The sequence below is a fragment of the Mastomys coucha genome, unplaced genomic scaffold, assembly GCF_008632895.1.
Source record: "Mastomys coucha isolate ucsf_1 unplaced genomic scaffold, UCSF_Mcou_1 pScaffold5, whole genome shotgun sequence".
Classification (NCBI taxonomy): Eukaryota; Metazoa; Chordata; class Mammalia; order Rodentia; family Muridae; genus Mastomys; species Mastomys coucha.
The window spans coordinates 117,280,297-117,307,828 of record NW_022196911.1 but is presented as its reverse complement, the minus strand read 5'-3'; the positions used below and the strand labels follow the sequence as shown (position 1 = coordinate 117,307,828).

The 27,532-nt window shown below is 55.0% G+C and overlaps 4 protein-coding genes across 8 annotated transcripts in view; 1 reads left to right on the top strand and 3 right to left on the bottom strand.

Moving 5' to 3' along the window:
• Positions 1-208: 208 nt before the first annotated feature.
• Positions 209-2,789, bottom strand: Rac3 (Rac family small GTPase 3). Of its 2 annotated transcripts, none has more exons than XM_031352868.1 (6): positions 2,463-2,789; positions 1,801-1,872; positions 1,475-1,592; positions 1,299-1,361; positions 817-980; positions 209-698 (listed from the first exon to the last, which is right to left on the bottom strand). In XM_031352868.1, the coding sequence occupies exons 1-6, from the start codon at positions 2,495-2,497 to the stop codon at positions 638-640; spliced, it is 513 nt and encodes a 170-aa protein (XP_031208728.1). In that variant the 5' UTR covers positions 2,498-2,789; the 3' UTR covers positions 209-637. The 2 variants fall into 2 exon arrangements, with proteins under 2 accessions (XP_031208728.1, XP_031208727.1); XM_031352867.1 differs by having other exon boundaries at positions 821-980; positions 2,463-2,668.
• A 184-nt stretch (positions 2,790-2,973) lies between these two features.
• Lrrc45 (leucine rich repeat containing 45) lies at positions 2,974-11,389 on the bottom strand. Its single transcript, XM_031352866.1, has 18 exons — positions 11,266-11,389; positions 10,795-11,050; positions 10,333-10,394; positions 9,880-9,950; positions 9,496-9,674; positions 9,160-9,288; positions 7,330-7,442; positions 6,931-6,989; positions 6,574-6,651; positions 6,255-6,390; positions 6,101-6,178; positions 5,870-5,981; positions 5,707-5,777; positions 5,290-5,382; positions 4,865-4,957; positions 4,298-4,471; positions 4,065-4,212; positions 2,974-3,482 (listed from the first exon to the last, which is right to left on the bottom strand). The coding sequence occupies exons 2-18, from the start codon at positions 11,012-11,014 to the stop codon at positions 3,286-3,288; spliced, it is 2,013 nt and encodes a 670-aa protein (XP_031208726.1). The 5' UTR covers positions 11,015-11,050; positions 11,266-11,389; the 3' UTR covers positions 2,974-3,285.
• A 158-nt stretch (positions 11,390-11,547) lies between these two features.
• On the top strand, positions 11,548-14,351 carry Cenpx (centromere protein X). The gene is made up of 5 exons (XM_031353887.1): positions 11,548-11,625; positions 13,391-13,442; positions 13,523-13,576; positions 13,803-13,891; positions 13,972-14,351. Exons 1-5 carry the CDS (start codon positions 11,557-11,559, stop codon positions 13,984-13,986), a joined length of 279 nt encoding a protein of 92 aa, XP_031209747.1. The 5' UTR covers positions 11,548-11,556; the 3' UTR covers positions 13,987-14,351.
• A 1,779-nt stretch (positions 14,352-16,130) lies between these two features.
• Aspscr1 (ASPSCR1 tether for SLC2A4, UBX domain containing) overlaps positions 16,131-27,532 on the bottom strand; it is a 38,668-nt gene continuing 27,266 nt past the window's right edge. For all 4 annotated transcript variants that reach the window (XM_031352327.1, XM_031352326.1, XM_031352328.1 and 1 more), the window contains 9 exons: positions 23,562-23,701; positions 23,289-23,370; positions 22,523-22,589; positions 21,817-21,879; positions 21,384-21,436; positions 16,868-16,919; positions 16,575-16,644; positions 16,328-16,503; positions 16,131-16,237 (listed from right to left, as the gene is read on the bottom strand). In XM_031352327.1, coding sequence (XP_031208187.1) covers positions 16,224-16,237; positions 16,328-16,503; positions 16,575-16,644; positions 16,868-16,919; positions 21,384-21,436; positions 21,817-21,879; positions 22,523-22,589; positions 23,289-23,370; positions 23,562-23,701 — 717 coding nt within the window. In that variant the 3' untranslated portion in view covers positions 16,131-16,223. The remainder of the gene's footprint in view (positions 16,238-16,327; positions 16,504-16,574; positions 16,645-16,867; positions 16,920-21,383; positions 21,437-21,816; positions 21,880-22,522; positions 22,590-23,288; positions 23,371-23,561; positions 23,702-27,532) is intronic.

Genomic DNA, 27,532 nt, shown 5'->3' with positions numbered 1-27,532 from the left:
GTGGTGTGCTTCAGCAGCTAAGTGTGCCTGCCCCTGGTTTGATCAGAATGATGTCCGCTTCCTCACCTAGGGTGTGTTAAGCTCAGAGTTCCTTTGGGAAATGTGTAGTCCAAGGCACTGTTTAGGGATGCCAGACTCTTTTGCCTCCCTTAGGGGAAGGGCTGGGGCAAGCACCAGGGTGGAAGGAAGGGCAGACAGTGAGACAAAGGAGGTGGTGAATGTTTATTGTATAAAATAAGAAGGGGCCGCCCTTTCCTGGGACTTGATGAACAAAACCACCCCCACCCTTCCCTCCAGGGAGGCCCATCCTGGGGCTGCCCTGGACCCACCCCTGCAACCCTGAGGGAGACCCTGCTCCCTCCTGGCCTCCCATAGGGCCCAGGGAAGGCTGGAGCTATATCCCAGAAAAAGGAGGCATAGGGGACAGGACCCCATCACCCCAGCCTTGTCCCCATGCTTCCCCTCCCCACCCACACCACTTCCCACAGCAGACTCAGGGATGTCAAACAGCTCAACACGAGGGCACACTTGAACCAGCGCTCTGCAGCCAGGCTGGTCGGACAGGCTCTAGAACACAGTGCACTTCTTGCCTGGCTTTTTCACTGGAGGTGGGCAGAGCACAGCCCGGATAGCCTCATCAAACACTGTCTTCAGGCCTCTCTGGGTCAGGGCTGAGCACTCCAGGTACTTGACAGAACCTTGGGGGGAGGGCAAATAGTGAGAAAGGGCATAGCAGAGGGGTAGTTGTGGATGGGGGTGCAGCATAGGAAGGGCAACCTTCTCCAAGTATACTCCCAACCCCCAACCCCTGCTTACTCACCAATCTCCCGGGCCATGGCCAGGCCTTGGGGGTAGGTGATGGGTGCCAGCTTCTTGTCCCGCAGCCGTTCAATGGTATCCTTGTCATCACGGAGGTCCAGCTTAGTGCCCACCAGAAGGATGGGTGTGTGTGGGCAATGGTGCCGCACCTCTGGGTACCACTGTGGGAACAGAGGTTCTGATCCTACAGGCCTGGAGGCAGGGCCTCCGATCTGCCCAAAGAAGGCCTTAGCCCCTGAGCTTTTTTCCCTGACGCATTTGGTTCTTCATGCTTTACTGAGTGACTACGAGTCTGCTGGTTTTGACAGTGAACAAAGATACCCACCCAGGGAGGCTTGAGATTGCCCACAGCTCCTCTGTCAGGGCCCATGGCCAGAGGTGACCATACCCTGACACTTTCAGTGCCTCCTTCAGCAGAAAAGATCCCTGGCAGAGACCCCTGCTCAGCGGGGGTATGCCTTCTGCTTAGGCCCACCTACCTTGGCACGGACGTTCTCAAAGGAGGCCGGGCTCACCAGGGAGAAGCAGATCAGAAAGACATCCTTCAAAGGGAGGGACAGACAGAACTGACCAAAGGATGTCTGAGCAGCTAGACAAGGCAAGCTCCCCATTAGGGAACCAACCCACTCCCAGAGTCGGCCCTCTCGCCACCTACGGTTTGAGGATAGGAGAGTGGCCGAAGCCTATCGTAGTCTTCCTGGCCAGCAGTGTCCCACAGCCCCAGGTTGACTGGCTTCCCATCCACCATCACGTTGGCTGAGTAGTTGTCGAAACTGCAAAGTGGGAAGGCTAGGCTGGGGAGGGATGCCAGGCTATTGGAGCCCCACAGAACCCAAACTCTGGCCAGCATCTCAGCCTCACCATGGAAACCCAGAACCAGGGTCACTTGAACCAGACCTGGAGCCTTGGGGGAGAGCCCATGCACGTGTGCTTGGCCTCTAGTGGCCAGCTTCAGCTACCTCCCGATCCCCATGCACTCACACTGTGGGGATATATTCTCCTGGGAAGGCGTTGGTCGTGTAGCTGATCAGCAGGCACGTCTTCCCCACGGCACTGTAGAAAAAGGTTCAGCCCACGTGGACCCAGGACCGAGCCTCCGCCCCTTCTTCCCCAACCCCTGGCAAGGACAGCACGCTCCTACAGAGCTAGAGGTTAGTTTGGATGACTGGGGTGGGGTGAGTAGGTCGTAGCTCGGGTAGATCTGCAGCCACCTGGGGCTAATAGAAAAGGACCAGAGCAGGCTAGCCTCCGAGGGAGCATAGTAGTGGGCGCGGCTGCCAGGGCTCACAACCCTGGATAGGGCGCGCCGCAACGTACAGGGTCGTCAGAGCTCCAGCACCTTGGGTGGCTAGCGCGAGGGTGGAGCCACCCAGGAATCAGCACAGGTGAGGCCCGGCCCCACCCACTGCGAACACGGGGCAGAGGCCGGGCAGCATCAGGTGTGCCCAGGCTGGAAGAAGGTGGATAGCTTCAGCTTGACCCCACCCCATCAGCCCCTGGACGCACGCGGCCAAGCTGTGGTGGGGGCGCGGCGGAGCTGCCTCGCCAGGACCCCGCGCGTCTGTCTGCCCCGCCCCGCCGGGCCGCACCCCGTAGCCGCCTACCAGCCCCTCCGCCCCTGCGGCTCGGGACAGCGCACTCACCCATCGCCAACCACCACGCACTTGATGGCCTGCATGGGCGCGGGGCCGGGCGGCGGCGGGCGCGGCCGCGAGCCGAGCTGCGGAGAAATGCCCGGCGCCGCAGCGGCCGCGGACCCGAACGCCGAGCGAGCGGCCGGAGACAGCCGAGCACCGCCGAGTGTCGGGTGCGAAGACAGCCGAGCGCGCGCAGGCGGGGCGGGGCAAGGGGCGAGCTGCGGCGGGGGCGGAGCCCCAGCCAGTCCTTGGACCCCGAAGGCTCAGGCTGAGGGTCCACACCCAGGAACAAGGACGTGCCACGATGTACCTCAGGTTGGCGACGCCAGAGAAACTGATGCACCGGGGCGGCCGAAACCGATGTTTCCCAGGGACACCAGCCCATCCTGCAGCCGAGAAGCCCTCCTGTCTACGACCCACTACAGAGGTGGCCTTCCTAGTTGCCTGATAGCAGAGCGACCCAGTAGTCATTTGCGCAGTTGGGGCAACTAGTGCAGAAAGGATCTGGACAAGAATGTATCACCAAGTACAAAAGTTCTGTATTTCCACCCTGCCATTGGGGCGTCTGCTCCCTCCCACCGCTGTACTGTCCCGTTTGTGGATCTGGGACTAGGTCGTCTGGGCACAGTCCTGTACGCTTCATCCCACCTGTGCTAAAGGTGAGCTGAGGATGAACTACCTTGGACGGGTAGGTGTGCCGCTGAGCGCTCATGTTGACAGAATCCTACTATGCAAATGCAGCTGATGCTTTTGGTCCCCAGGCCTGCCCTTGAGAATGCGATGCAGCTTTTCTACCCTTGCTGAGAGCTTCAGTTCTTCCCGCTTCCCTTCATTTAGGGGGACTCAAGGCTCTCAGAGGGGATCCCTGCACGTAAGCCAAGACAGCGTTTTGCAGGAAGCTTGCCCTCTGGGCCTCTTCGTCCCGGATACGGGAGATTTCTGCCTCTTTGAGCCGCAGCTTCTCTCGGAGAGATGCGTTCTCACTCTCTCTGTCCAACAGCGCCTCCCGGTGTGCACTCCCGATCACTGCAAGAGAGAGGCTCAATTAGGAGGTGGTAGTAGGTGCCTTGCCTTGCTGCAGCCATTCATGAAGTGGTGGGGAACACCTATAATCCCAGCATTTGGGAGGCAGAGGCAGGCAGATTTCTGAGTTCGAGGCCAGCCTGGTCTACAGAGTGAGTTCCAGGACAGCCAGGGCTACACAGAGAAACCCTGTCTCGAAAACTCTTGGGAGGCAGAGGCAGGCAGATCTCTAAGTTTGAAGGCCAGCTGTTCTGAGTTTACAGAGCAAGTTATAGGGCAGCCAAGCTACACAGCGAAACCTTGCTTCAAAAAAGGAAAAGTGCCGGGCAGTGGTGGCGCATGCCTTTAATCCCAGCACTTGGGAGGCAAAGGCAAGTGGATTTCTGAGTTCGAGGCCAGCCTGGTCTACAGAGTGAGTTCTAGGACAGCCAGAGCTACACAGAGAAACCCTGTCTCGAAAAACCAAAAAAAAAAAAAAAAAAAAAAAAAAAAAAAAAAAAAAGGAAAAATGAAGGCAGGGAGGGCTGACTCCCCCACCCTTACCCCACCCCTATCCCAGCCAAACTCAGCTGCCCAGGTGACAACCTTTCAGTTGACGCTCCAAGGCTGCCACCTTCTCCCTCAGCACCTCCTGGGCCACCAGGTCAGCCTGCATACGGCCCATCTGTTCATGCAGTTCTGCTCTGACCCTGGCCACTTCGACCACTTTTTCTTGGTCTTTGTTGCTCAGCTCCTGGAATGAGGTGGGGGGGGGGGTGGTGTGTGAGATCACGGTCTGGATGGGAACCCAGAGTCTATGCCCCTTGATACCAGGCTACCTGTTGCATCTCCTCCAGACGCCGCTGCTGCCCCTCCATCTGCAGGTTCAGCTGGGTAGCCCGAGCCTGGGACTCAGCTACCATCTGCTTCTGCTGCATGCAGGTGCCCTGAGCCTCATCCCTTGCCTGTGCCAACAGCCGAATCTTCTCCTCCAGATGAGCAAGGCGGTGTTGCTGTGGGCACAGGAATGGTTGCTACACATGAAGGGCTCCCAGGCTGAGCTCAAGACTGGAGGGACAGATGGTCTGCAAGTGGACTGGCCACTTCTCTGCAGGGACCAAGGACAGGGCTGCATGGTGTCGTACAATTACCAGTAATAAAATCTTCCTGCATCCAGAATCGTCTCCCACTGAACTCCTGGACCTCGAGTCGACTCTATGTCAACTCTACTACTCACTTCTAGCCTTCCTCTTGTCTGTGAAGTATAGGAAGCGCCACAGCCCCGATGGCTCCTGGAATCTCTCTGAATTCCAGTCCTGATGCCCACAGCCCTGGTCTCACCCTCTTTAATCGACACCTTTGCAAGGTACTACTGTCAGCCCTGCCTACTTGTGGCCAAAGCTCACCTCCTCCAAGCGGGCCTGGTTCTTGGCTTTGATGAGCTCCTCCTCAGCTTGGCCACGCTCACTGAGCACTGTGGCCTTCGTGCGGCTCAGCTCCTGCATGGCAAATAGCTATCACAAGCCCATCCTCTTGACCCCTACACACACAGACACACTGACCTAGGGCTCCTTCCAGGCTCCTGAGCAGCCAGGGGCTGGGGAAACTTCTCCACAAGTCTCCTCAGAACCACACAGCTGTTCCTTTCTGTCCGAGCGGGGCTTCTATTGCCAAAGAGGCCTGAATGTCATTTTTAGTCTCTGACCTTTCAGGGACACTCATGGGTGGATCTTCATATTGAGACCTAACACGGCTGAGACTGAGGGATGTTCTAGGGTCCCGAGGCCATGAATACCATGCTATGTTGCACCCAGGGTCCGTGTGGTCTCACCTCCTCCAGAGACAGCCGCAGGGCCTCTAGTCTCTGAACCCTCTCCTGCATGGTCCTCTCACTTTCCTCCAGGTGACGAGTCATGTGATCCACCTGCCCGAATGAGGGAGTCAGGGCTAGCCAACACCAGCTCCCCCAGCCCTCACCCCATGGAATCCCTACCCAGGAAATCAGGTATCGTTTGGCAAAGGCCTGCCCTGAGGGTCCTGGTGGGCACCAAGGACAGAGGCTCTGATCAGGGGCACATACAGCAAGTCTACATCTGCCTGAACTATGGGTACCGTTGCCTGCAACTCCAGCATCACCAACTCAATGTTCCCTGACCAGAGGCATGCACTGGGAGTATTGCATCACACAGAGCCAGTCTGCAGGCCCCAAGCAGAGGCAGGAGAGCCACGGGCATCTCTAAGACAGCACCTCCTTGGAGTGTAGCTTTTCCAAGTCTTCCATATTCTGTTTGGCTCTCCTCTTCTCCACATCCAAGCGCTCTGGAGGCCCAATGGGGAAGGTTGTAAGTCTTCTTTGAGGGTGTCTTGTCCCTGAAGCTAGTCCCCTTAGTGCCAAGCCTGTCCATGCCTACCCTCAGCCTGAATAGCACGGATCTTCAACTCAGCCGATGTGTTAGTCAGCTCCTGCCTGGTCAGAAATAGCTGCTCCTGCTGAGACTTCACCTTCCGCTCCAACTCATCCACCTATGAAGCAGGCAACACTAGAGGAAGCTTCACCCAGTCCTCTACGTCACCCTGGGCTCTTTGGGCAGCTGGCTCTATCACCATTCCGGCCATGCCTTTCACACCCACACCCCTCGTACCTGGCTTCTAAGTAGCAGGTTCTTTTCATTGGCAGCCGACAGGTCCCTGAGGAGCTTGGACTCCCGATCTGCAGCTTCCTGGAGAGAAAGGCAAGGACGAGGCTGCGGTCACACACTTCCATCCACCAGCCAACACACACAGCCCAGCTCCTACCTGCTGCTCCAGCTTGCGTTCCTTCTCATGTCTTTGGGACAGGCTCTGCCGTTCCTGGTCTGCTGCGACCAGCAGTTCCCCCAGGTCCTGGACCTTCTGTTCTGACAGAGCCAGAGCAGCCTCTGTCATCTGCAGCCTACAAAGAGGAAGATCACCCACAGTCCAGCTCCATCAAGAATGTCACCTGCTTGGCAAAGGTCTTCTGCTCTCACTCCTACCAAGCCTCTATTCAAACCCCAGGAAGCACTGTCCCCTCTCTGCCTCGCGGGCAGGGTTCTAAGTCTCTAAGGTGTTTGAAGGCTGCTCTCCTCTGCCTTACTTGGCTTTGAGGGCATTGATGATGGACTGTCTTTCGTTGAGGGCTTCCTGAAGCTGCCCAACTCGTACTGCTGATGCCCTGTGGACAGAGAAGCGGTTCTGGAAAATCCAAACCCCAGAGCCCAGTGGCCTCCCTCAGCATCTGCGGCAGCTGTTGTTCTCCACACCATCCCCAGTGTACCAGGTACAGAGTCAAGTGCTCCACATCTGCCAATAACTGCCAGCCCACCTGCTTGAAAGTAATGACCTTGTTTTCTGGCCTTGTAACAGACAGGGCTCAGGTGAGGTCATACTCTAATCAGAAGCCTGCGTCGCAGGTACCCAAGTCCTACTTCCTGCAGCTCCAGTGCTCACTCACCGGCTATCTCTGGCCATCTCTTCTCGTTGCTTATCTATTGTCTCCATCAAATCCAGAAACTGGGGACAAAGTCAGTCAAATAACCATTAGAAGCAGAGCCTACCCTGGTCAGGAATAGAACCTGCATCGACACAATCATGGTGCAAGGGACTCAGTTGTCTTGACCTCGCTACATTCAAAGGGAGGGTGGACTGACAGAGGGAGGCCTGGAAGTTAGGACTCCTGTTGGCTCTCAGCTCTGAGGTGAAGTCAGCATACAGGAGGTGGGGTCAGGAGAGCACCTTGGCCCTAGCTAGCCTTGCCTCAGAGGCCTGGAGATACCACATATACCATATGTGGATAGATTTACCACATGGGGAAGGGAGAAGGCAGTTAGCCCAGGGTTATGAGGGCACTCACCTGCTTGGACTTCTCTTCCTGGAGGTGCTGAACCTCCTTGCTAAGGATCTTGGTGCGAGCTTGGTTCTCCCGAAAGGCAGTGAATCTGTCGTGGTTGTGGTCCATGGCTTGCTCTGTCAGAAAGTGTCATGTTATCCACTGGGCTCAATATTAGGGGCAATGGCTAACCCAGTCCTGCACCTACTGTGTCTAGAAGTTGGTCATTGGGGAGCCCATCCTAGGATGGCAACATCTCCACAACACATCAGAAATCCCCATCCAGTTCCCCTCAGATGAAGCACTTCAGTGTTTCAGGACAGGCCTGGGCTGTACAGGGTCTTGGGACGCCCTGGTGTCTCTTGCACATATGGGGAAGCTGCTATAGTACCCTGCCCCTAAAAGATGAACATTTCCTGGGTCATCTGCCTCCACAGAAAGGTCAAGGGATGTATGACTTTAAGAGCTGGTGCTAGCTTCTGAAAAGACTGGCACCTCTGGGTCCCATAGGTTCCTGAGGCAGGGGGATTATGTGGTCAAAGCCAGCCTGGGCTACATAGCAAGGCTGCCTTTCACACACACAAGCAGCTCAAACATAAAACAATTGTAAGGACTAAGCCCGTACAGATACAGGGCTGGGGACAAGACACTGCAGATGACAGAAGACTCAGGCATAGCCAGCAGGAGGCAGTGACTCTTTAGCAGGAAGTATGAAAGAGCTGGGATCCAGGACTCCAGTCCTGAAAGCTCAGCCTTTAGTGAGTGATACCATGTGATAAACTTCTGAGCCTGAGGCCAAGATAACATTTATAAAGACTTGGGACTCATAGGCAGAAGTGAAAGTGAATTCTGACATAAATCAGCATAGCCCTGGTACATCCACTCTCTTACACAGAACGTGTACACACACACACTCACTCACACACATACACATACTTACACACACATACATACACACATACACTCACACACATACACACAAACTCACACATACACACACATATACTCACATACACTCACACACACATACACACAAACTCACACATACACACACATATACTCACATACACTCACACACATACACACTCACACATACACACACTCACACACACATACACACTCACACATACACACACACATACACATACTCACACACACATACACACATTCACTCACACACATATACACACATACATACACACATACACTCACACACACATACACACAAACTCACACACACACATATACTCACATACACTCACACACATACACACTCACACATTCACACACATACTCACACACATACACACTCACACACGCTCACACACACATATACTCACACTCACACACATATACTCACACACTCACAAATACACACGCTCACACACATACACTCACACACATATACACACACACATATACACTCATACATACACTCATACACATACACAGACACTCACACATACGCACACTCACACACACACACTCACACACAGACACACACACACAGAGCGGGAGGGATGGGAGTTGAGGAGCTGGGGAAAGTATGGAGAAACATCCCTAGCTGAGGCTCTGGCTACCTGCTGACTGTCAGAGCAAAGGCCTTAAGCCACATGGCCTTACGCTGTTACCTGTGAAATCTACACTCCTGACTACATATGTGCTAAGGTACCAATGAGCATAGAGAAGCCTGTGTGACACCAAGAAAGCTGCCTGCCTTCAGCTGCTTCCCCCTTGACTTAGGCTAGCAACTTGTATTGTGAGCCACACCCTTCTGTGACTGATGGGCTCCTGTTAAAGGACTTCACGCCTTGCTCCAACTGGTAAGAAGCTAGCAGCCCTGAGTGCCCATACCCACAGCTCTCAGGATGTCACCAGGGATGTTGTTCCCAGCCAGGTCCAGCTTCCACAGGGTTCTGTTGCTGGGGAGACAGTTCACCAGGGCCCGGCCCCCCAGGAGGCCAATGTTATTCCATCGCAGGTCTGGAAGGAAACCTGTTGTCATTCAGTTGTATGGAAGTGCTGGTCCAGCCTCAGATACTTTCCTTGATGCTTTATTGCCTGTGGTGGCTGCCAATATAGCCAGGAGCCCAGGCTAACCTCTCCATCAGCAGAGGGACAAGGTGCAACTTAATACAGCCCAGTGTACCTTGGTCTCATGGGCAGACAGCAGAATTCAGGAGGCCTCACCCAGCTGTTGGAGGGTGGTGTTGCCCTTCAGGGCCAGGGCCAGCTCCTCTGCTCCCTTGTGACTGATCTGGTTGTTTCGGAGGTCCAGCTGCCGCAGGGTACTATTGGCTGCCAGACCCCCACAGAAGGTGGCAAAGGCATCTTCCCACGTGCCAAGGTTGTTCCACTCTAGGGTGAGGCTATAGGAAGGGTGGACACAGGTTTTTGGCTCAGCAGAACACTCCTCCCATGGAGCCCAGAGCATGTGGAAGGCAAGGATTAACCAGGTTATTCCCTACTAGTGGGGCAGAACCTTGGAGTGAGCTGCTCCCAGGACTGTGTTCTTGGGGCCAATCCTAGGCCACACAGTGAGGAAGCTGTGAGGTACAGGGGAAGCCTACCTACCTCTGAATAGACTTGTTCTGTCGAAGGAGCTTCCCCAGAGCCTCAGCCCCTGTAGCTCGGAGGTTGTTGCCCTAGAAAAGGAACATCCTGGCCAGTCAGTACTTGTTGCTCTGGCTCTGAATTCCACATTTGAGCCACAGAGACTCCAGGCAGTGGGAAAGGCTAGAAGGTAGCTCTAAGCAAAGTTGTGGTGGCCAGATCCTAGTTTTCCTAACTTTAGCAGCATCCTAAACCTGGTCCCTTAGAGTTTATGTGGACTCAGTTGAGATGAGGGTTTGTAAAGCATGCTTGAAACAACAGTCTGCCTTTAAAATACTCCCCACACCCATGGGATCCTCAGAGAGCAGTCATGAAGCCTTGGTATTGTGAACTCTTACAGACACAGTCTGGCAATTGTCAAGACACAGATTCCTAGGCCTCTCTCTCCACTGCCCAGGGCACAGGCCTGCTCACCTTTAGATCCAGATGTTGCACACTGGTGTTAGCACACAGCCCGTGGAACAGCAGTGTGGACCCTGTGTAAAGGTAGTTGGAAGAGAGGGCTGTCGGTGGAATGCTACATCAGGGCTGCTACTCACATAGCGGCACCATTGTTTTGGGTTGCCGTAGGTCATGTCAGAAACATTTTTTGAGCTTGCCAGGCCTGACCTTTCTAAAGCCAGCATGGGGAGCTGGGAAAGCTGGGAACATTGAGGCTTCTCTATTACAGTGATATTGACCTCTACTCCCAGGTTTTGGAAAAGAATGATAAGGTGAGGAAGAGATGAGAAAGCAAAGAGGCCTGGACACACAAAGATTTTTCTTGCTTACAGATACCCAGGCTCAACAAAACCAGGACACCCGCCGAAGCCAGCCCGGAGGTAAAGTGCTTGAACCCCACTCAGAAGTTTCATGTGTGGAGGCCATTGGCCTCACCTTCCTCACTCAGCATGCAGTCGCTGAGGACAAGCTCCTTCAGCAGCGTCTCCTTATGCAGCAGCTTGCCAAGGGCCCTGCAGGTGTCCACCGTCAGGCTCTGAGTAGTCAGGTCCAGTCCGCCCCTCGGAAGCTGATGCAGTTGCTGCAGAACAGCCTCCTGGGGCTCAGCCCCACTCTCCTTGCATAGGCGGTTGTAGGAGCGCCGGAACTCCTCCATGTCCCCGAATGCTGGCAGAGCCTTGCAAGCATGCCCCTAGACACGGGATACACATTAGCTTGCTAGGCCGATGGCTGCAAGCCCCTTTCCCTAGGGAGTGTACACGGAGCAGGGCTGGCCCTATATAAGGGGAGGCCTAGAAATGTGGAATAGAAAGGAAGTTGGAGTCGCTTGAGGAAGGGGTTTAGAGATAGGGAGAGTTGGAGCGCAGAGTACTGGCCTAAAAGAGCAGGTAGACGCGTTGCACATACCCTAGTCTGGCCCTGCGGCCCCCAGCCCGCCCTCGCGACGTAGCCACAGGTCGCTGGTGTGGCAGGACGCGGTTCCTCGCGCCTCTGTATCCAGGAAGAGTGTAGTGCGCCGGGAAGGGTAAGAACTACAACTCCCAGGAGGCATTGCGGAAGCCATTGCTACCCGTAGACCAATGAAAGTGAAAGGCGGGCTTGCGTAGAACTCAAGCCCCGGCAGGGGAACGCCTGGATGATTGGCTGCTGGTCTTGGAGGCGGGACTTCAGGGTCGCGCTCCACGTTCATTGGTTGGAATGTGGGCCGGGTTCCGGAGAGCGCACACTGAGACTGTGGCCATGGAGGAAAACAGTGGCTTCCGTAAGGTGAGGCCTCTGAAATAGTGGCAGGCTCACTCGGGCGTTGCGGATCCCCGCGTGACAGTCGTGCATGCTCGAAGTCAGCCTTGTCGATGTGTTACTTTGTCTTTGGTGGGGGTCAGGCCGCAGGATTAGAGCAGCCCGCGCGCTGTAGAGTAACAGGCAGGAGGACGATGCTGGCGGCACATCCAGGCTGGTTACAAAGGGTCTTCCCAGGAGGGACCACAGGGCCTCTCCAACTCGGCCGACGGGAGTGCGCGAGGCACACCGACGCGAGCCTCCACTGCTTGGGCCGAGGTCATTTCTCAGTGACCAGCTTGGGTGAACTCGCCTATCTGCGGGGGGTAAATGCTGAGGCGTTCCGTTCCATGATGAGCGGTGCGGTAAGGGGTCGGCTCTTGGTATCAGGCCAGTGCGCGCCCTGTGCAGATTTCAGGCTGGCCTCCACACCCCGTTCAGTACTTGAATAGAGTTTTGGGGGCTGGAAAGAGTGACAGGGAGGAACCTACGTTTCTGGCTGTGGCCTTCTGGACAAGGAACAGAGTTTGAGGTGCCACAGGTTTTAGCCTCCAGCAGTCACATCCACTCTTCCATGAAACAGTCTGCGGAGCTGTAGTCCAGTTCTGGGTTTTAGCTGGCTCTCTAATCTGGGCTTCTGCCCAGGTGCTAGCAGTCAGTCTGTTGGGGTTCCTGGGGCTGGGGTCCTTTTCTGGCACCTCTGGTAACAAGCGAGGGCGGGGAGACCAGCAGGTGGCGCTGCTCTCACGAAGTTGTTCATGGACCCTCCTGGTCCAACTAACAAGTTCACCTGTGCCCATTCCCACCCGTGCCCCTCTGCAGCGAGTGGGTATCATGGCTTTCCATGTGGCTGACGCTCGCGAATCCAAACTCACCTCCCTTTGTAGGCCATCCACTTCTAGAGTCGTGGGTGCCTGTTGCTGCCTACCTTTTGCCTTTCCCCAGCCGTTTCCTATTCTGTTCTGGACTAGGCAAACTTCAGTGGTCTCGTGGCTTCACAAACTGCTCAGGTTCTCTTCATGGCGCTCACCTTTGGTGTTCTCACTGAATTCTTAGGCCTCTGGATTCTCACTCTCATCTCCACCTCACACACTACCACCAACCTTTCAGGTCTCAAGCTGTTCCAGAGACCTAGCCAGTCTCTGCCACCACCACCTGGTACTCATATTGCACCATTAAAGCTAGGTCTCTCCAGACCTAGTCTACAAGTGTCTTCCCAAAATCAGTGCTGTGTCTCCATTCACAACTAGAAACGACTTCCACTTCTTGCCAAAGAAAGCTTAAGGTTCTTGGGTATATGTCCACCCACCCACCCCTCCTGCCACAGCTCAGCTTAACATGCTGGTGCTCTGTGTGCGTGAGGCAGTAGGTCCAAGCCAGGACTGCCAAAGGGGCCAGCATTCCTCAAGGCTGCCAGGGCCCTGCTGGAAAGGTGTGGCATTCATTGTCCCTCAGCTCTCAGGATTGGAAATGACGTCACTGGCGACTCCCCTGTCTCTTTTATGCTCCCTTGTCCCTACAGGAAAGTCGCTCAAGCCCTTCTTGACAGCCCCCATTACATCCCCCCCCAACCCCCCAAGCACTGCTGCACTTCATCCTCTCCACATAGGAAGCGGCCCCAGGATAGCAGTTCCTAGCTGGGAAGTCGCAGCTATGCTCCATTCAGAACGGATACTTGGGAGGGGAGTGGAGGGGAGGGGGAGACAGACAGACTTGTGGGGAATGGCTCTGACTCTCTGTGCCCTCCCTCCAGGAACTGGTGAGCAGGCTACTCCATCTGCACTTCAGGGATTGCAAGACTAAAGGTTTGGGGCCCCAGTGGGGTGGGGAATGTGGGGCACAGGGAGGAAGGAAGGCTCTCCTGTAACCCTGCCTTTCCCTCCAGTCAGCGCGGATGCAGTGCAGCTCATGGTGGAGTTCCTGAGGATCTTCGTACTAGGTGAGCCAAGGGCTCCCACAACACCAGAAAGATGGGAATTCCTTGTTTTGTTTTTCAGTAAACTAAGGTTTTTCTCAGCTACCACCAAGCCTATGCCCTGTCCCTGAAAAACTTACTCAGGAGCCACCTAGGCCCCCTCTGTGGGCTGACAGTGGGTACAAGGGACGTAACAAGGGCAGGGTTAGACCTGCCAGCTTCCCCAGCTTACTTCATGACATTCTACCAGAGGCTGCTGTCCGTGGGGTCAAGCAGGCCCAGGCAGAGGACCTAGATGTTGTGGATGTGGATCAGCTGGAGAAGGTGCTCCCTCAGCTGGTATGTAGGATGCAGGTGGGGCAGTCTATAGCTCTACAGAATGGTGCCTGTATAGTCACTTTGAGCCCATTTCTCCATAGCTCCTGGACTTCTAGAGTTCCCCTCCTGTGGCCTGCAAGGTCTAGTGCATCCACACCAGCATCAACACCTAGTTCCTGAGCTTTCCAGGTTCCAGAGGACGGGAAGATCCCAGCAGCTGTTACCCTTCCTAGCTGCTGCCTCTGAGAGTCCTTGGGAGACAGGTGCAGGGAAAGGTGAACCAGCCTGCCTCCAGACACAGCCCCCTGCCCCCAGCCTTGCATTATAAATAAACCAGCTGCTGGCAGTGCTGCCTTCTTGCCACCCTACATCAAAGCTGCTGTGTAGCCTTTTAACCACCTGACCCCCACCCCCAGGATGCCTCCCTGAGCTGTAAATTTGTTCTTACAAAGCAACATCAATAAATCAACACCATCTCTGAGGCCTGCCTTCTCGTTGCCATTAATCACCCAAAGTTTAGTTGCTTCAAAGCCTGAGCCCCATGCTCCCTTCCATCCATCTCAGTGGGGCAAATGCAGCACTCTCAGAAAGGACAGGATAACAAACAGCATGTGTGCACATGCTGCAGTAAAACTGGAGCCTTCACACATGTGGCTGGATCACTTGGAAAATGTTACTCCTGCCACAGGCCACAGCAACTGCCACTCGTAGGCAATGGAGTCCAAGAATGTTTCTGTGAACCAGTAACAGTGGAGGCAGGACCAGGATACACAAGGTGAGACCTGGAGATCTGCCTGGGCCTGTCTGCAGAAAGGTTCTCCTTTAATCCTGCCTTGCCTGATTGTAGGCTGCATATAGGTAAGGGACAGGCTGTGCCCTCAGAGAGGTATAGCTCTAAGGCCTTCTTGGAAGCCCAGTCCAGGCTTGAGCCCTCTGATAATCATCAGGCCCTGGCAGGCCAATTTTCAGAAAACATGCTGGGTGTCTGGCTAGGCGGTGGTGGCACACACCTTAAATCCCAGCACTCAGCAGACAGGCAGATGGATCTCTGTGAGTTCAAGGACAGTCTGATCTGCGTAAATCCAGAACAACCAGGGCTCTGTTATACACAGAACCTTGTCTCAAAAAACAAACCAAACAAAATAAGCAAATCATGTGGCGTGATTTGCTACCTGCTACACATAGTAAGTACTCCAGTAGGTCTTAAGAGTCCCTTACTGGAGCTTGTCAAGAGTCCCGTGTGAAAACACCATAATGTGCTCAGGTTTAGAAGACAGCTACCCAGTACTGAGAACCATGTGTGCAGGGAGAGTGGCAGAAGTTGGGGTAGGAGATCAAGCAGGGAAGGCATATGATGTGAAGGGACAACTACTACTCTCACAGGGCCTAGAACAGACTTGAGGGCAACCTCTGAAGGCAATGGCCAGCCTGGATCAAGCTGGGTAGAGAGCTGCTCTTGAGTGTCTGCAACCCCCAAACACACGCGCGCACACACACATGCGCGCGCGCACGCACACACACACACACACACACACACACACACACACACACACACACACACACACACACACGGTAAGTTTCTGGGTTCCAAGCACTGAGGAGTGGGTGGGAAATGAGAGACCTTTCAGGAAGGAGCTGGCTGATGGGACACTGGACTCCAACCAGCTTAAGTGCTAGAACTGGCCCCGTAGTCCCCGACTGAAGGCATGGAGAACCATGAACACCCAGGCCAGGGACAGCTAAAGGTAGCTGTGTGGTAAGCAAGTGTCTGTTTCCTCCTCTTCTGGCTGTATGCCAAAAGCATGATATGGCCCCAGGTTGCAGGTAACTTGCAAAGGAGGCTCCAGTCTGTAAAGGGGCTAAAGAGGTCAGATATAAATGAAGAGAAGCTGGCCTGCCCAGGGTTCTGGCCTTCTCAGGCCCTTCAGAGATAACCTAGCTTTTTAAAAACAGGAACACCCAGCCAGGTGGTGGCACACGCCTTTAATCCCAGCACATGGGAGGCAGAGGCAGGCAGATTTCTGAGTTCGAGGCCAACCTGGTCTACAGAGTGAGTTCCAGGATAGCCAGGGCTACACAGAGAAACCTTGTCTCAAAAAAAAAAAACCAAAAAAACAAAAAACAAAAAAACAAAACAAAACAAAAAACCAGGAACACCCTGTGGTCCAGCCAATCTCCCAGGGTTCTTAGGGAAGCAGTGGATGAGAGTGAGCTCGAGGGAGGCCTGAGGGGCCTTTCTGCAGAACAGAAACTCGAGAGCTTTGAGAGAAGCGCGACTCTTTATTCCTGCTCGGGGTAGGTGGGGGAGGTAGGGTCCTGTGGCTGGTGATGGGCATCTCCAGGCTGGTAGCTCTCACCTCTTGCTGGCTGTGATGCAAACACAAGAATGATCACAAGCCCCTGGTTTCCTGCCCAAGCCACCCTGCCCTACCCAGCTAGTCCATGGCAGGCAGGCACCTGGCAGCTTCAGCCACTTGGGCACTTTGCCCAGGCTTCTCTTCACAGGCTGGGCTGTCCCTTGGATGGGCTCTGGGGGCCCCAGTGCCCCCTCCTCAGCGATTGGCTCAGATTCCAGGGACACAGGGTCAGGGGCTGGCAGCAGGGGTGGGGACCAGACGGCCCGGGACATACACCTAGGGGTGAGAGGCCAAGGCCAGGTGGTGGGCACAGCCTTGGAGGGGCTCCCAACCCCTCATGAACTTACCTGGCCACCAGCACATCAGCTGTAGATGGGGAGACGGTGTGCTCTAGCAGCCCAGGTTCCAGGTAGAGACCTTCATTCAGAAGCCAGAGCCTATCCTCAGCCATAGATAAGACCTGCACTTTCACCCACAGGCTGCCAGTGGGGTGTGGCAGGCAGGTGCCCCAGGGAGGTGGGTCCTGGGCTGCAGTCCCTCAACCCACTTAAGGACCTCAGAGTGAACACCTTTCTAGGGCATCTTGTTTTGGGCATCTGGGAAAGCGGGATTCAGAGTGGGTCCTGCTGGCCTCACTCACCTGTTGGTTCTTCAGCTCCAAAGTGCACAAGCGCAGCAGGGAAGAGGTTTGCCTGCAGGGAGGGCAGGGAGCAGGGCACCTCAGAGGGCCAGAAAGGCAGTGTTCAGCAGGTTCCAGCCTCCCAGAGGTGAGTCCACCCCTTCCTCTAGCACTCCACCCATCATAGGCCACAGGACAGCAGAAAACCAGTTGGGAGTCCCATTTCTCATGTGTGAGAGCTGTGTGCTTCAGTCCCACTGCCCAGCTGTAGCACCAGCAAACTGTCAATGTCACGAGTTTATGACTGAGGAGGTCAGAGGAGACAGAAGGCTGTTGTGGGGAGGGGTGTCTGGGTCTCCCAGCCTGACACTGTCTAGGGACAGAAGTGGGAGAGAGAGACCTGTGATCCTATCCCACTGACATACAACCCCTCCTTCTGCTTATGCAAAAAACAAACAAGACAAAACAAAACCCCACAGTGAGGGGGCTATGAGTAGGAGTGTCTCTAAGGCTAGGAATGTATGCAGAGCCACCTGGAGACAGGAGTGTCCTAGGAGAACAGGCCCAGGCGTGAGGCAAAGGGGTTGGCTCTCAGAATCAAGGTGCTTTACAGATGCCATGAGCTGAGAGGTGCTTCCCTGTGAGATGCACCAGTCCAGGCAGGGTTGTTAACACTGTACTAAGAGGGAAGCCAGAGCCAGGACCAGCCCAAGCTCCACCCCCCCAAACAAGGATAGCCAGTGCTTTGAAAACACAACTGAATGCCCGGGATCAAAGGCTCCTAAACCACACCTACCCAAAACCACACCAGCACCAAATTTGCTGGTTCACAGCTGGGCAGTGAACATGAAGGATGACAAGTGGGGCTCTCAACTGGTGCTCTGCTGTCCTGGGGTCCACCTATCCAAAGGGGGCAGAGGGTATGGGATTTTGTGCAGGGACGGGTCCTACTTTCTTGGGCAAGGTATGGGGTGGGAGCATGAAGTAGACAAGGTTGCTTCCTCTCTGACACTACTGGACACAAGGCTTTGAGGCCCCATTACAGGGTGATAGTACAGCCCAGGGTTGCAGAGGCCCAAGAATCACACATCAGAATGTTTTCCTCTTTTTCAGACTTTGTGCCCAAGGGAGCTGGGAGCTGAGGCTGGGGCTGGGGGCTGGGGCTGGGGCTGGGGCTGGGGCTGGCTGACGTGGCCAAAAGCTGAGGGCAGCCAGGAGTCTGGCAGGACCTAGGAAGGGGCTACAGCTGCAGGCTGAGGGCATTCTTTCCTGTGAGTGCCACAGGCTGGAGGGGTGGGCGGGGTGGGTGGGGTTGGGGGGGGATGTTAAAAGATTAATAAGAGCAAGCTTCAAAGGCCAGGCCTAGGAACACTGAAACCTCAGCCTCCAGCCGGCAACAGAGGGACACAAACAAGGGCGGTGAATGCTTTGAAACGCAATTGTGAGGTCTGCGATCAAAGCAGCATGAGAAGAGGCCTGTGGGGTGGGCGGGGACTGCCCTAGTGCCCCTGGGAGGGTGCCTGTGGGGTGGGTGGGGGCTGCCCTGGTGCCCCTGGGAGGGTGCCCGTGGGGGGGGGCTGCCCCAGTGCCCCTGGGAAGGCGCCAGAAGGAAGCCAGAGATCCAAGCAGGGACATGGGAGGACAGTGCTAGAGCATTCCTCCCACCAAGGTAGCCTTGTGAGTAGCCAGAGCCATCTTCTATACTCCTGCCCACAACTGGGTGGTATTCACATGCAGCCTGTGGCCCATTCTCTAGCACTTCTGGGAGCCTGGCTGGCACACCCACAAGGTCTTGTCTGTTTTTTACCACCACCAGTCAAGGAGGCTCCCTTGGGAAGTGACTGAGGAGGCAGTTGCCATGTGGCAGCTCCAAGGCTGGACCCTTACTTGCATTGCCTGAGAAGCTCAGAGAAGGCCAGGTAGAACCCAGAACACCATAAGAGGAAAGGCCAGCTGTGGGCTCTGTCCCCAAATGCCCATACCCAGCCCCAGAAGGAGGAGAGGTGAGGGCAGGAGATTGCTGACATCAAGGCTAATCAGTTTTCTGAGGAGTCTGGGCCTTAATGTGAACCTAAGACTGAGCTTCCCCAAACTCTCTTGTATCTGCTTCTGCCAGGGCGCACTGCCCCCTGCTGCTGGATACCCGGGACAGTAAGAGCTTCTGCCCTCTTCAGCACCAAAGGGACAGCTATCAATTCAGTTCAGGCCCGAAGGCAAGGACGCCACTTTCTTCTTTCTCCCCAGGACCAAACAATCCTGTAAGAGGCCAAGGCTGCATTTTGTGGGCCTTTGAATTCTTGAACTGCCTGCCTGCTCTAACCAAATACTAGGCAAATACCAAGCCTGTTCAAGGAAGGAGCAGGGTAACAGCCTGTTGCTAGTGTCTCCTTCCAAGGGAGAGTAGGCCACACTCCAGTGGCAGAGGACAGGGAAGTCCCCGTTCCCTCCCAGCTGAGCCGCACCTGACTCAGGATAGGAAGAGCACCGCTGCCAGTGTTGTTTTGCCAGCAGCGGAGTGGAGATAGGATGCCCTGAGCTTGGGGCAGGGATCCTCTTCTACAAGGGGTCTCCTAAGCCCTAAGACCAATCCTCTCGGGAACTCACCCTTTGTCCGGGGCCTGCCAGAAGCTGAAACCCTTGCCTACTTGCTTGGGGTCCCAATGGAACAAGGAAGGGTACACAGAAGACCATCCCAATCAATACATGAGATTCCACCCTCTGCTCACTGCACAGCCCCCCACTGGGCCACTCTGCCCCACACGGGAACTGACATTGGCCAGGATGCCAGGCTCTAACCCATTCTCCCTAGCCCTACTGCAGTGAACAGACTTGACTTGATGCCTGACCACAAGGTTCAAGCTACACCCCTCCCTTTAGGCTCCCAGGACTACTTAAGAGCTCAGGGGGAGAGATGAGGGTGGCAACTGACCAGCAGTTCCCAGAATACACCCACAGGGTAAGAAAGGCAAGATCTCTCCAAGCTTCAGAAAGCACAGCGGGCCAGGTGGGACTGGGCATAGGACCTCTAGACTTTTCCCTGCTTTGCCGGTCTTCCTTCCCTATGGCACCAACAAAATACTACTGATCTCCTAAACCTTGAGCAAGGGGGTGGGTCGGGGCACAGCAAGGAGCCCAAGGCTCAGGCCCAGAGAAATCACAGTACAGGTGGGGTTCTGCACCCTACCTCTTTGTGGGTTAGTCTTCCCTGCCCCCATGCCCTTCGAAAGTCCCTGCTCTCCTGGGGCAGTGGCATCCCACCGGGTCTAATGTAGACCACCCCTGGGCAGCAGAGCCCAGCCCTGTCAAACACGTGAAAGCTGCAGCTTCCAGGGCTGCTGCCTGCTCACCTACCAGAGGGGAGCAGGCTCCCTTCCCCCAGCAACAGGAAGGGATGCCACCCCTTGGGAGGCCCTGTGGCTCCAGACAGAGCTGACAGATGAGAGGAGACGGCTGCTGGTAGCAGGGGCAGGGTGTCACCAAGAATCAGGCAGAGGCGGGTGAGAGGCACTCTGGGGCTTGGGGAAGGGGCATGTGATTCCAGACTAGGGGAGGGGCTTGGGCACTGGCCCTCAATCTCAAAGCATCTTCCAGATTCAATGTTTATCAACAAGCTGGCCAGGGAGGTAGGGAGGGGCAGAGATGAAGAAAGAGGGCCGGCGCCTGGAGGTTCATAAGCCAAGAAGGGAATCACAGGGTCACAGGCCAGCTCTGGGGTACCTCCCTGCTTTCCGTTACAGCACAGCCATGTGGCTACACTTCCCTCAACAGTCCCTGGTGAGCTTCCAGCTTGTTCCCTGCCCTGTCTCATCCCAATGGTGGCAGTTCTAGGCAGTCAGTGGAGCTTGTCACCCCCAACCCAGACCTTTGTAGAGGCCTTCAGGCTCCTCTGTTGTTAATTAAAATATCTGAAGACTTTGAAAAGGAAACCGTTAGACTAGAAGGGCTAGGGAGGCCCCAGATGCTCTCCCCGAGGGGTGGGCGAAAGATAAGGCATTCATTCCTATTGGCTTGCAGAGTGCAGGGTCAAGTAGCCTCTGCCTTGGAGATCTTAGAGCCTCCAGAGACCCCGTGGAAAAGCCTGAGGCCAACCTGGCATTCCTATCAGAGACTAGCAGGAGTTCTAGGGAAACTGGCAGAGATAAAGGCTAACTGCAGCTAAGGACCCCAGCCCTCCTGAGGACTGGTACTACTCCTAGACCAGGCTGCCAGGCCTCTTCCTCACCCAGAGGCTAAGGAGTTAGTGTTATACAGCAGCCCAGGGGCCAGGACCTCCAGGTGGCCCCAGCTAAGGACAGCAGGCCAGCTAGTTGGGCAGGCCCATCCCCACCCCGGGGCCAGGCAGGAAGCGGAGGAGGCTGGAAAGCCCTGTTAGAAACAACTTCAGAGGCGCACTGCTCCCTCTGAATTCACCAGCTCTAAAAGGCTTTATTACCCACCACAGCGCCTGCCAGGGCACTCCTTCCCAACCCAACCGCAGCATGGCGCCCTGCCCTCCCAGCAGCCAGCCCCAGCAGCACCCCTGTGAGGCAATTGGTACCTGAAAGAGAGTCAGCGTGTGGTCATCCAGGACCATTTTGGGTGGAGCAATGACTGTGGAGAGAGGGTGCTGTCTTTTAGGACACTGGTAGCCCCCTTGTGTCAGGGCAGACAGGCCTCAGCAGGCACTTGTGAATTGCCTCTCAGATCACAGGCTGTCCACCCACCTCTGCTGCTCACAGGGGTCCTCACCACCCTGGTGACAGCCCTGTACCTGGATCCAGTCCCCCTTGCAGCTTGAGCCACATGGTGAGGCTGGGAAAGAGGCCAAACTGGGGAGCTGGACACAGATATCAACACCCTGCAAGGGACCCCAGGGCTGGATGGCTAGACAGCTTGGCTCCTAGAGCAAAAGCCATCTTCAGTCCCAGCCCAGAGCGAAGGGCACACCTTGCAGACTGGAGGCAGAGGCCAGCTGAGGGGCAGAGACTTACATAGGTAAAAGGAGAGCTCAGGATTCCCCAGGTGGCTCCTAACAAAGTCTCGAAGATCCCCCACTGTGGAGAAAGGGGAACAACATTCATTGCTCAACATCCTGCTGGGAACATAGGGACAATGAGCCCCAAGGCAATCCCCAGCAATGTAGGCTCAGTATCTACCCTGTTGGTAGATGCTGAGCCCTTAGTGTGAGGATTCAGCAGTGCATCCCCGCCATCCTACACGTTCAGTGAGGTGGGAACCACAGTACAGACCACTTCTAAGATCCTACTTTTGATGCAAGAGAGGCCTGCCTACTAACAGCATCTCCAGTAGCTCTTGAGGACCCAACTCCTCAACCTGAACCCTGCCAGGATAGGAACCCCCTCAGGCCTAGAACTACCTCATCCTCCCTGTCTTAAAACAGACCACCAAGGCCCACTCCATCTCTGCTGCCTTCAATGGCTTCTTCTCAGAGGCTTCCTACCTCCTCATGTCCCAAACACTCAGAATCATGAGCTCTGGGGCCTCTGAGAAGCACAGCCCAAGTCCTGAACTGGGCCTGGAGGACCCACAAATGCTGCAACCTCAGAGCCACCTGCATGTCACATGGAGAGGATGGCATGTGCAACTAGCCCATCTTCCTGAAGCTCCAAGGGCAGGAACTGGGCGTAGAACACCCAACAGGGGACAGTGGCCCTCCCAGGTAATGCAGGCACTCACCTGTCTCACTGGGGCGGAAGAAGCCCTGCAGGATGTAACGGTCAGGGAACAGGACCCTCAGTGCCACCTGGAGAGGAGCAAGTAAGAGGGAAGTCAGAGCTACACCCAGCACAGGGAGGGGTCTCCCTGCTCTGTTCCTACTATAGGAATTGTCAGCTACCCCAGGCCTGGTTTTCCCTGTGCTCCTAAATAAATACATCTGAGCTACAAGAAGAAGGAATCAAGTGCCAGTGTATGAACATGTGCACCTTAAAAGCTCACCAAGATGGTACACTCCTATAACCCCCCCTCTGCCCCCCCCCGTCAGGAAGTCATGGTCATCTCTGTCTATAAAGTACACCTGAAGCCAGCATGAACTACACGAGCCCCTTTCTGAATGAACGAGTGGCTGGGTGTGGTGCTGTAGACTTGAGACCCAGGGTTAAGGAGGCAGAGACAGAACACTAAGTTCTGAGCCCACCAAACAACAACAAGAAAGCAAACACACAAGAAGGGTTTAGGGAAGCCAGTGGTAAAGCAGCACTTGCCTAGCACACACAAGCCAACTTCGATTCAGCACTACCAAAAAAATAAAAATAAAAGTTAAAAAGAGGAGCTTTTCATCATAAAATAGTGGCTTACTCAACCAAGGAGAAGGTCCCATGTGGTGGGGGTGATATGTGAGCCTGGGGCTGCCTAACCCTGAACTACCTTACCTACCTGTGCGCACATCACAGTCGCTTTCTGGGGAAGCCACCCACAGGAACTGAAGGAAGCCATTGCTTACCTTTGGGTAACGTTCCAGTTTCTCCTTCATTTGAGCCTCCCTGAAAGCCTTGGTCACTAACGGGGCTTCTTCCAGACGCTTCCTGTGGTGAAGAGGGCCACGGTTCACGCCTCAGCAGAAAGCCTCCTTACTCTTGAGCCCAAAAGCAACCACTCTCCCCTTGCCCTCCTAAGGGCTTCCCTAAGGGCTGCTCTCCCCCAGGAGGGTAGGAAGGGACCAGGGTGAAGCCACAGAGGACAGCCATTGAGATGACTACAGGGCCAGGGCACCCACCGCTCACTCTTGAGCTGGGCCAGGCGTCTCCTCACATCATCCACAGTCACCTCAAAGAACTCGTCAGGTACCTCTGCTGGCCAGGGCTGTAGCAAGTCCTCTAGGTCAGGGTGGCACACCACAGGGTCTCGGTCAACGGGCTGTGAACAGAGGAACTCAGTTGATATGGCTTCACCATGTGTGTGTGCGTGCATATGTGTGTGTCCCCAAAGCTGGAATAGCCATGAAGCAAGCCATTCCAGCAAGCTACCTCACAGCCAGAGGGCCAGAGTAGGGCTTAGAACAGTAGTATTTAGAAGCCTTGATGTGGAGATGCTCAGCCCTCAGTCGGCATCAGTGCTACCCAAGGGCACTCAACTTCAGGGCAGCCCAGAAGTGTCCTAACATGCTTCTTGCCTCAGGGGAAAAACCTCAAGTTCAGGAAACCAACTTGGGGAGCTGCACCCCTGTTGGAGGCCACGTCAGGGGTTCTAGAAAGGAGGAAAAATGGAAGCCACCAAATTAGAGTGTTGGCAAAAACCCCAGCCAGCTGCCCCTACTGCCCTCTCGAAGTCACAGCCCCAAAGCCAGGCTGACTCCACCTCTCTCTCCCTGGGGAGCAAGCTGGCCTTCCCTCTGCCCACCCAGGGACAGAGGAAGGGACAGCGTCACTCCTAATTGGCATCAATGGCAATGAAAATTACAAGGCAGGCCCGGTCCATTTGCGGTGCCCAGGAGGGTGGGATACCGCCTCTGTGCTGGGGCCACCCCATGGAGCCAGGCCTGACCAAGGTGCCAGTTGGGCTGGCAGAGCCCATGTTGGGTCCTGTCCTGCAGACAAAACAGCTGTAATGCCACGAGCCAGGCCCTGAAATGCTGACAACTTGGGGACAGGTTGTCTGGCTCTAAGAACAAGCTTCCCCTTGCCCTCCAGCACCCTTCCACAAGTCAGGGCCAAGCCACAGTGCCATCATTCTGAAGACGTTTTCAGACCCAGGGAGGCTGACCTTTGCTAGGACAAGGTATTTGCCCCCAACACACCCACACTGGGTGTATTTTGATGCATACCTGTCCCAGATGTCTCCTTAGAAGTCCCCTCATTTGCCACTGTTCTTGGACACCATATCCCTGCAACCTATTTACACTTTGCTATATTGCTCTAACCATGGAGCCATCTGACCTCAAGCTACATGGCTAGGAAAGGCTGGCTAAGGCCTGGGCAGGGGGCCAGAGGTGGCTAGCTTTGGACCCAGGGGGCTGCCCCTTCAAAGCTACAGCCATGGAGTGGCCATCATAGGCAGTCTGCTCCAGAGGTTTTTACAGCATGATGCCAGGAACCAGGCTGCCCCCGTGGCCACAGTTCCTGCATTCCAGAAGGGCCATGAGCCTGCCCAGGCTCCAGGGGGAGAGCAGAGTGTAGGCATATCCTGAGCTATAAGCACCAGTCTCCATGGACAGTCAGTCCAGGCTGGGTGGTAGCAGTCTGGGATCTGAAAGCAAACGTAGCCCCAGGCACTCAGGCTCAAAAACCAGAGGAACTCAGGCAGGCTCTCTAGCTGCCAGTTCAGGACCCTCCCTAAGGAACAGCCTCGGGGCAGTAGGGAGGATGGTGGCTTGCTAGCTGCTTCCAGGACAGGGCACATAGGGAACATCAGTACCATGCTGTCCAGGGGCTGCTGAATTTAATCAGAAAAGTAAAATTGGACCTTTCATTGTCTCAGACTGTTCCTGCTCCACTTGGGAAAACTATCTACCACAGAGCCCCAGGGGCCCAGGAACCAGAACAGGGCAGAGCCTACTGGGGACAGCTCTGCTGCAAGAGAGAAGCACTAAGGAAAAGGGTCTACTGGAACCCACTGGAACCTACTGGCAAAGATCAGGCCAAGCGAGCTGCTCCCGAAGGGTCCAAGGCTCCTGAATCTTCCAGGACACCTCAAAAGGCCTGCAGCTAGCCGGCAGGAGGCATCACACTGTCACCAGTGGCAGCAGGGGAAGCCAGGGAACTCAGAGTCACAATCTTCCCAGCTACATGGCTGTAGCTTCCCAAGACAGCTTCCATCCCAGGGCCACTGGACAGGGAGGGGCTGCATCAGGGCAGTCAGCACAGAGGCCACACAGCTGTCCCCCAGCCACGCCTGACCCTGTTTACTCAGGATGCTCTCTCTGCCAGAGCCTGGCTCCCATCTGCCATCCCACCAGTTTTACACACGATTCCCAACCTAGGCACTTTTGGAGATGTTTTTGGATACAGAACTCATATCTGGAGATGCCACATCAGGACAAAGAAAAGCACACAGGGACAGCTGTGAAGAACAGTCAAGTCTGACAAGCCAGAGAGACAACCAGAGCAGCACTGGTACCCGGAGGGCAGAAAAGCCTCTCCTGTCAGTCCTCCAACAAAAATAGTTAGAACCCAAGACAACAAGAGCCCTCCTGTGTTGTGGGAGGACACAAAAGGCTGTATTCCACTGGGCTGAGCCTGGGAAGCTAAAGGGCTCCTGGGCAGGAGACTCTCAAGGGCAAGCCAGTTCCTTCAGAACAGGGAGCTCAGTGTGAAGGGCATCTTAAAGAGCCTTTCCCCAGGAGGCCCATGCATGTTGGGACCAAGTCCTTAAAATAAGCCTAGAGGGTCAGGGCATATGACAGCTGCTATGTGACTGGTGAGAAAACTGAGGCACAGAGTGCCTTAGGAAGAGCTGGCATGAAAGTGTACACATAAAGGTGGGTGGCCTCCTTTCACTGTCTGTGAGGTTGTGATGGACTGAAAGAGCCCTTACTAAAAGCCTGAGCAGGAGGCTTTGGCTCCAGGGAACCTAGGTACACAACATATTCCAAGTCCTGGCTAGCAGTGAGGGTCTTGCATACTGACCAGGAAGGAGGCAAGGTGGGCAGGAAATAGCCAGGAAGAGCTGATCGGGACAGAAAGCAGTAGTCTCCCACATCCCACACCCAAAAATTCTACCATGTCTGACCCCAAGCAATTGAGAACTAGGGCACAGGAGGCATGTAGGAAAGCACCCCTGCAATGCACGCAGGTGGGCATCACTGCAAGCAATCTCCAGACTGGGCCACCCCAAGGTCAGTGAGGAGCAAGTTAAGGGACCACTCCTAGCAGAGAAGGAAGAGAGCTCAATGAAGGCTGGCCTGGCCAGCCCCAGCAGGGTCTCGTGGCCACAGGAGACCCTACTCATAACAGAAATGGGCCTGCTCAAGTTTCCTCTTTTGACGGTGATTTTCCAGGACGAGATGACAGATGAAGAAAACATGTGAACACTATTTAGAGGTGACCTCAATCTCAAATTTTCCAGCTTCTCCATGAACTGCCTGCTCCCTTTGCCGGCACTGACAATGGCTTTGGTGAGAGGGAATGTGAAACGTTTCCCCTTGAGGCTTTGAGCTTCCATGAATCACTACAAGAGGGACGCAGGCCAAACCTCTGAGTTACTCACAGGGCTCCGCCACCCTCGGGAGGGAGGTGCCTGAGCACATGGACACTGTCAAAGACCCTGGACGGTCCGGCAGGACACAGCTGTGCCAGAGTACAAGGCCAGACTGACGCAGGCTAGCGGGCAGCACAGAGTGGTGCTGCTCCTCTCCAAGACATCGACCAACTGACAGAGAAGTGCCACCCCAGCACATTAACACATCATACTCCTAGGGCAGGTTTTCATTTTCATGTATATTTTTCTTAACTGTTTAGCTTCTCTACTGTGGATACAAATTACTTCCATCTCAAAAAAAAGAAAAAAATAACCAAAGCTTTTTTAAAAGCTGGGTATGGTGCACATTTTTAATTCCAGCACTCTGGAGGCAGAGGCAGGTGAATTTCTGAGCTCGAGGCTAGCCTGGTCTACAGAGCAAGTTCCAAGACAGCCAAAGTTAGAGAAAAACCCTGTTTTAAAACAAACAAACAAACAAACAAACAAAGAGGGAACAAAATACCCATGGAAGGAGTTGTAGAGGCTAACTATGGAGCAGAGACTAAAGGAAGG

Excerpts from the sequence above, each read along its gene's own strand:
- Rac3 (XM_031352867.1), bottom strand. The coding sequence starts at position 2,497 with ATGCAGGCCATCAAGTGCGTGGTGGTTGGCGATGG. Across the intron at positions 1,593-1,800 it reads GGAGAATATATCCCCACAGT|TTTCGACAACTACTCAGCCA; the intron begins GTGAGTGCATGG and ends CCCACTTTGCAG. Across the intron at positions 699-820 it reads GGCCATGGCCCGGGAGATTG|GTTCTGTCAAGTACCTGGAG; the intron begins GTGAGTAAGCAG and ends CCTCCCCCCAAG.
- Lrrc45 (XM_031352866.1), bottom strand. The coding sequence starts at position 11,014 with ATGGAGGAGTTCCGGCGCTCCTACAACCGCCTATGCAAGGAGAGTGGG. Across the intron at positions 9,289-9,495 it reads CACCACCCTCCAACAGCTGG|ACCTGCGATGGAATAACATT; the intron begins GTGAGGCCTCCT and ends GTTTCCTTCCAG. Across the intron at positions 5,778-5,869 it reads CCGTGCTATTCAGGCTGAGG|AGCGCTTGGATGTGGAGAAG; the intron begins GTAGGCATGGAC and ends TTGGGCCTCCAG.
- Cenpx (XM_031353887.1), top strand. The coding sequence starts at position 11,557 with ATGTGGGCCGGGTTCCGGAGAGCGCACACTGAGACTGTGGCCATGGAG. Across the intron at positions 13,443-13,522 it reads CAGGGATTGCAAGACTAAAG|TCAGCGCGGATGCAGTGCAG; the intron begins GTTTGGGGCCCC and ends CTTTCCCTCCAG. Across the intron at positions 13,577-13,802 it reads CCTGAGGATCTTCGTACTAG|AGGCTGCTGTCCGTGGGGTC; the intron begins GTGAGCCAAGGG and ends ACATTCTACCAG.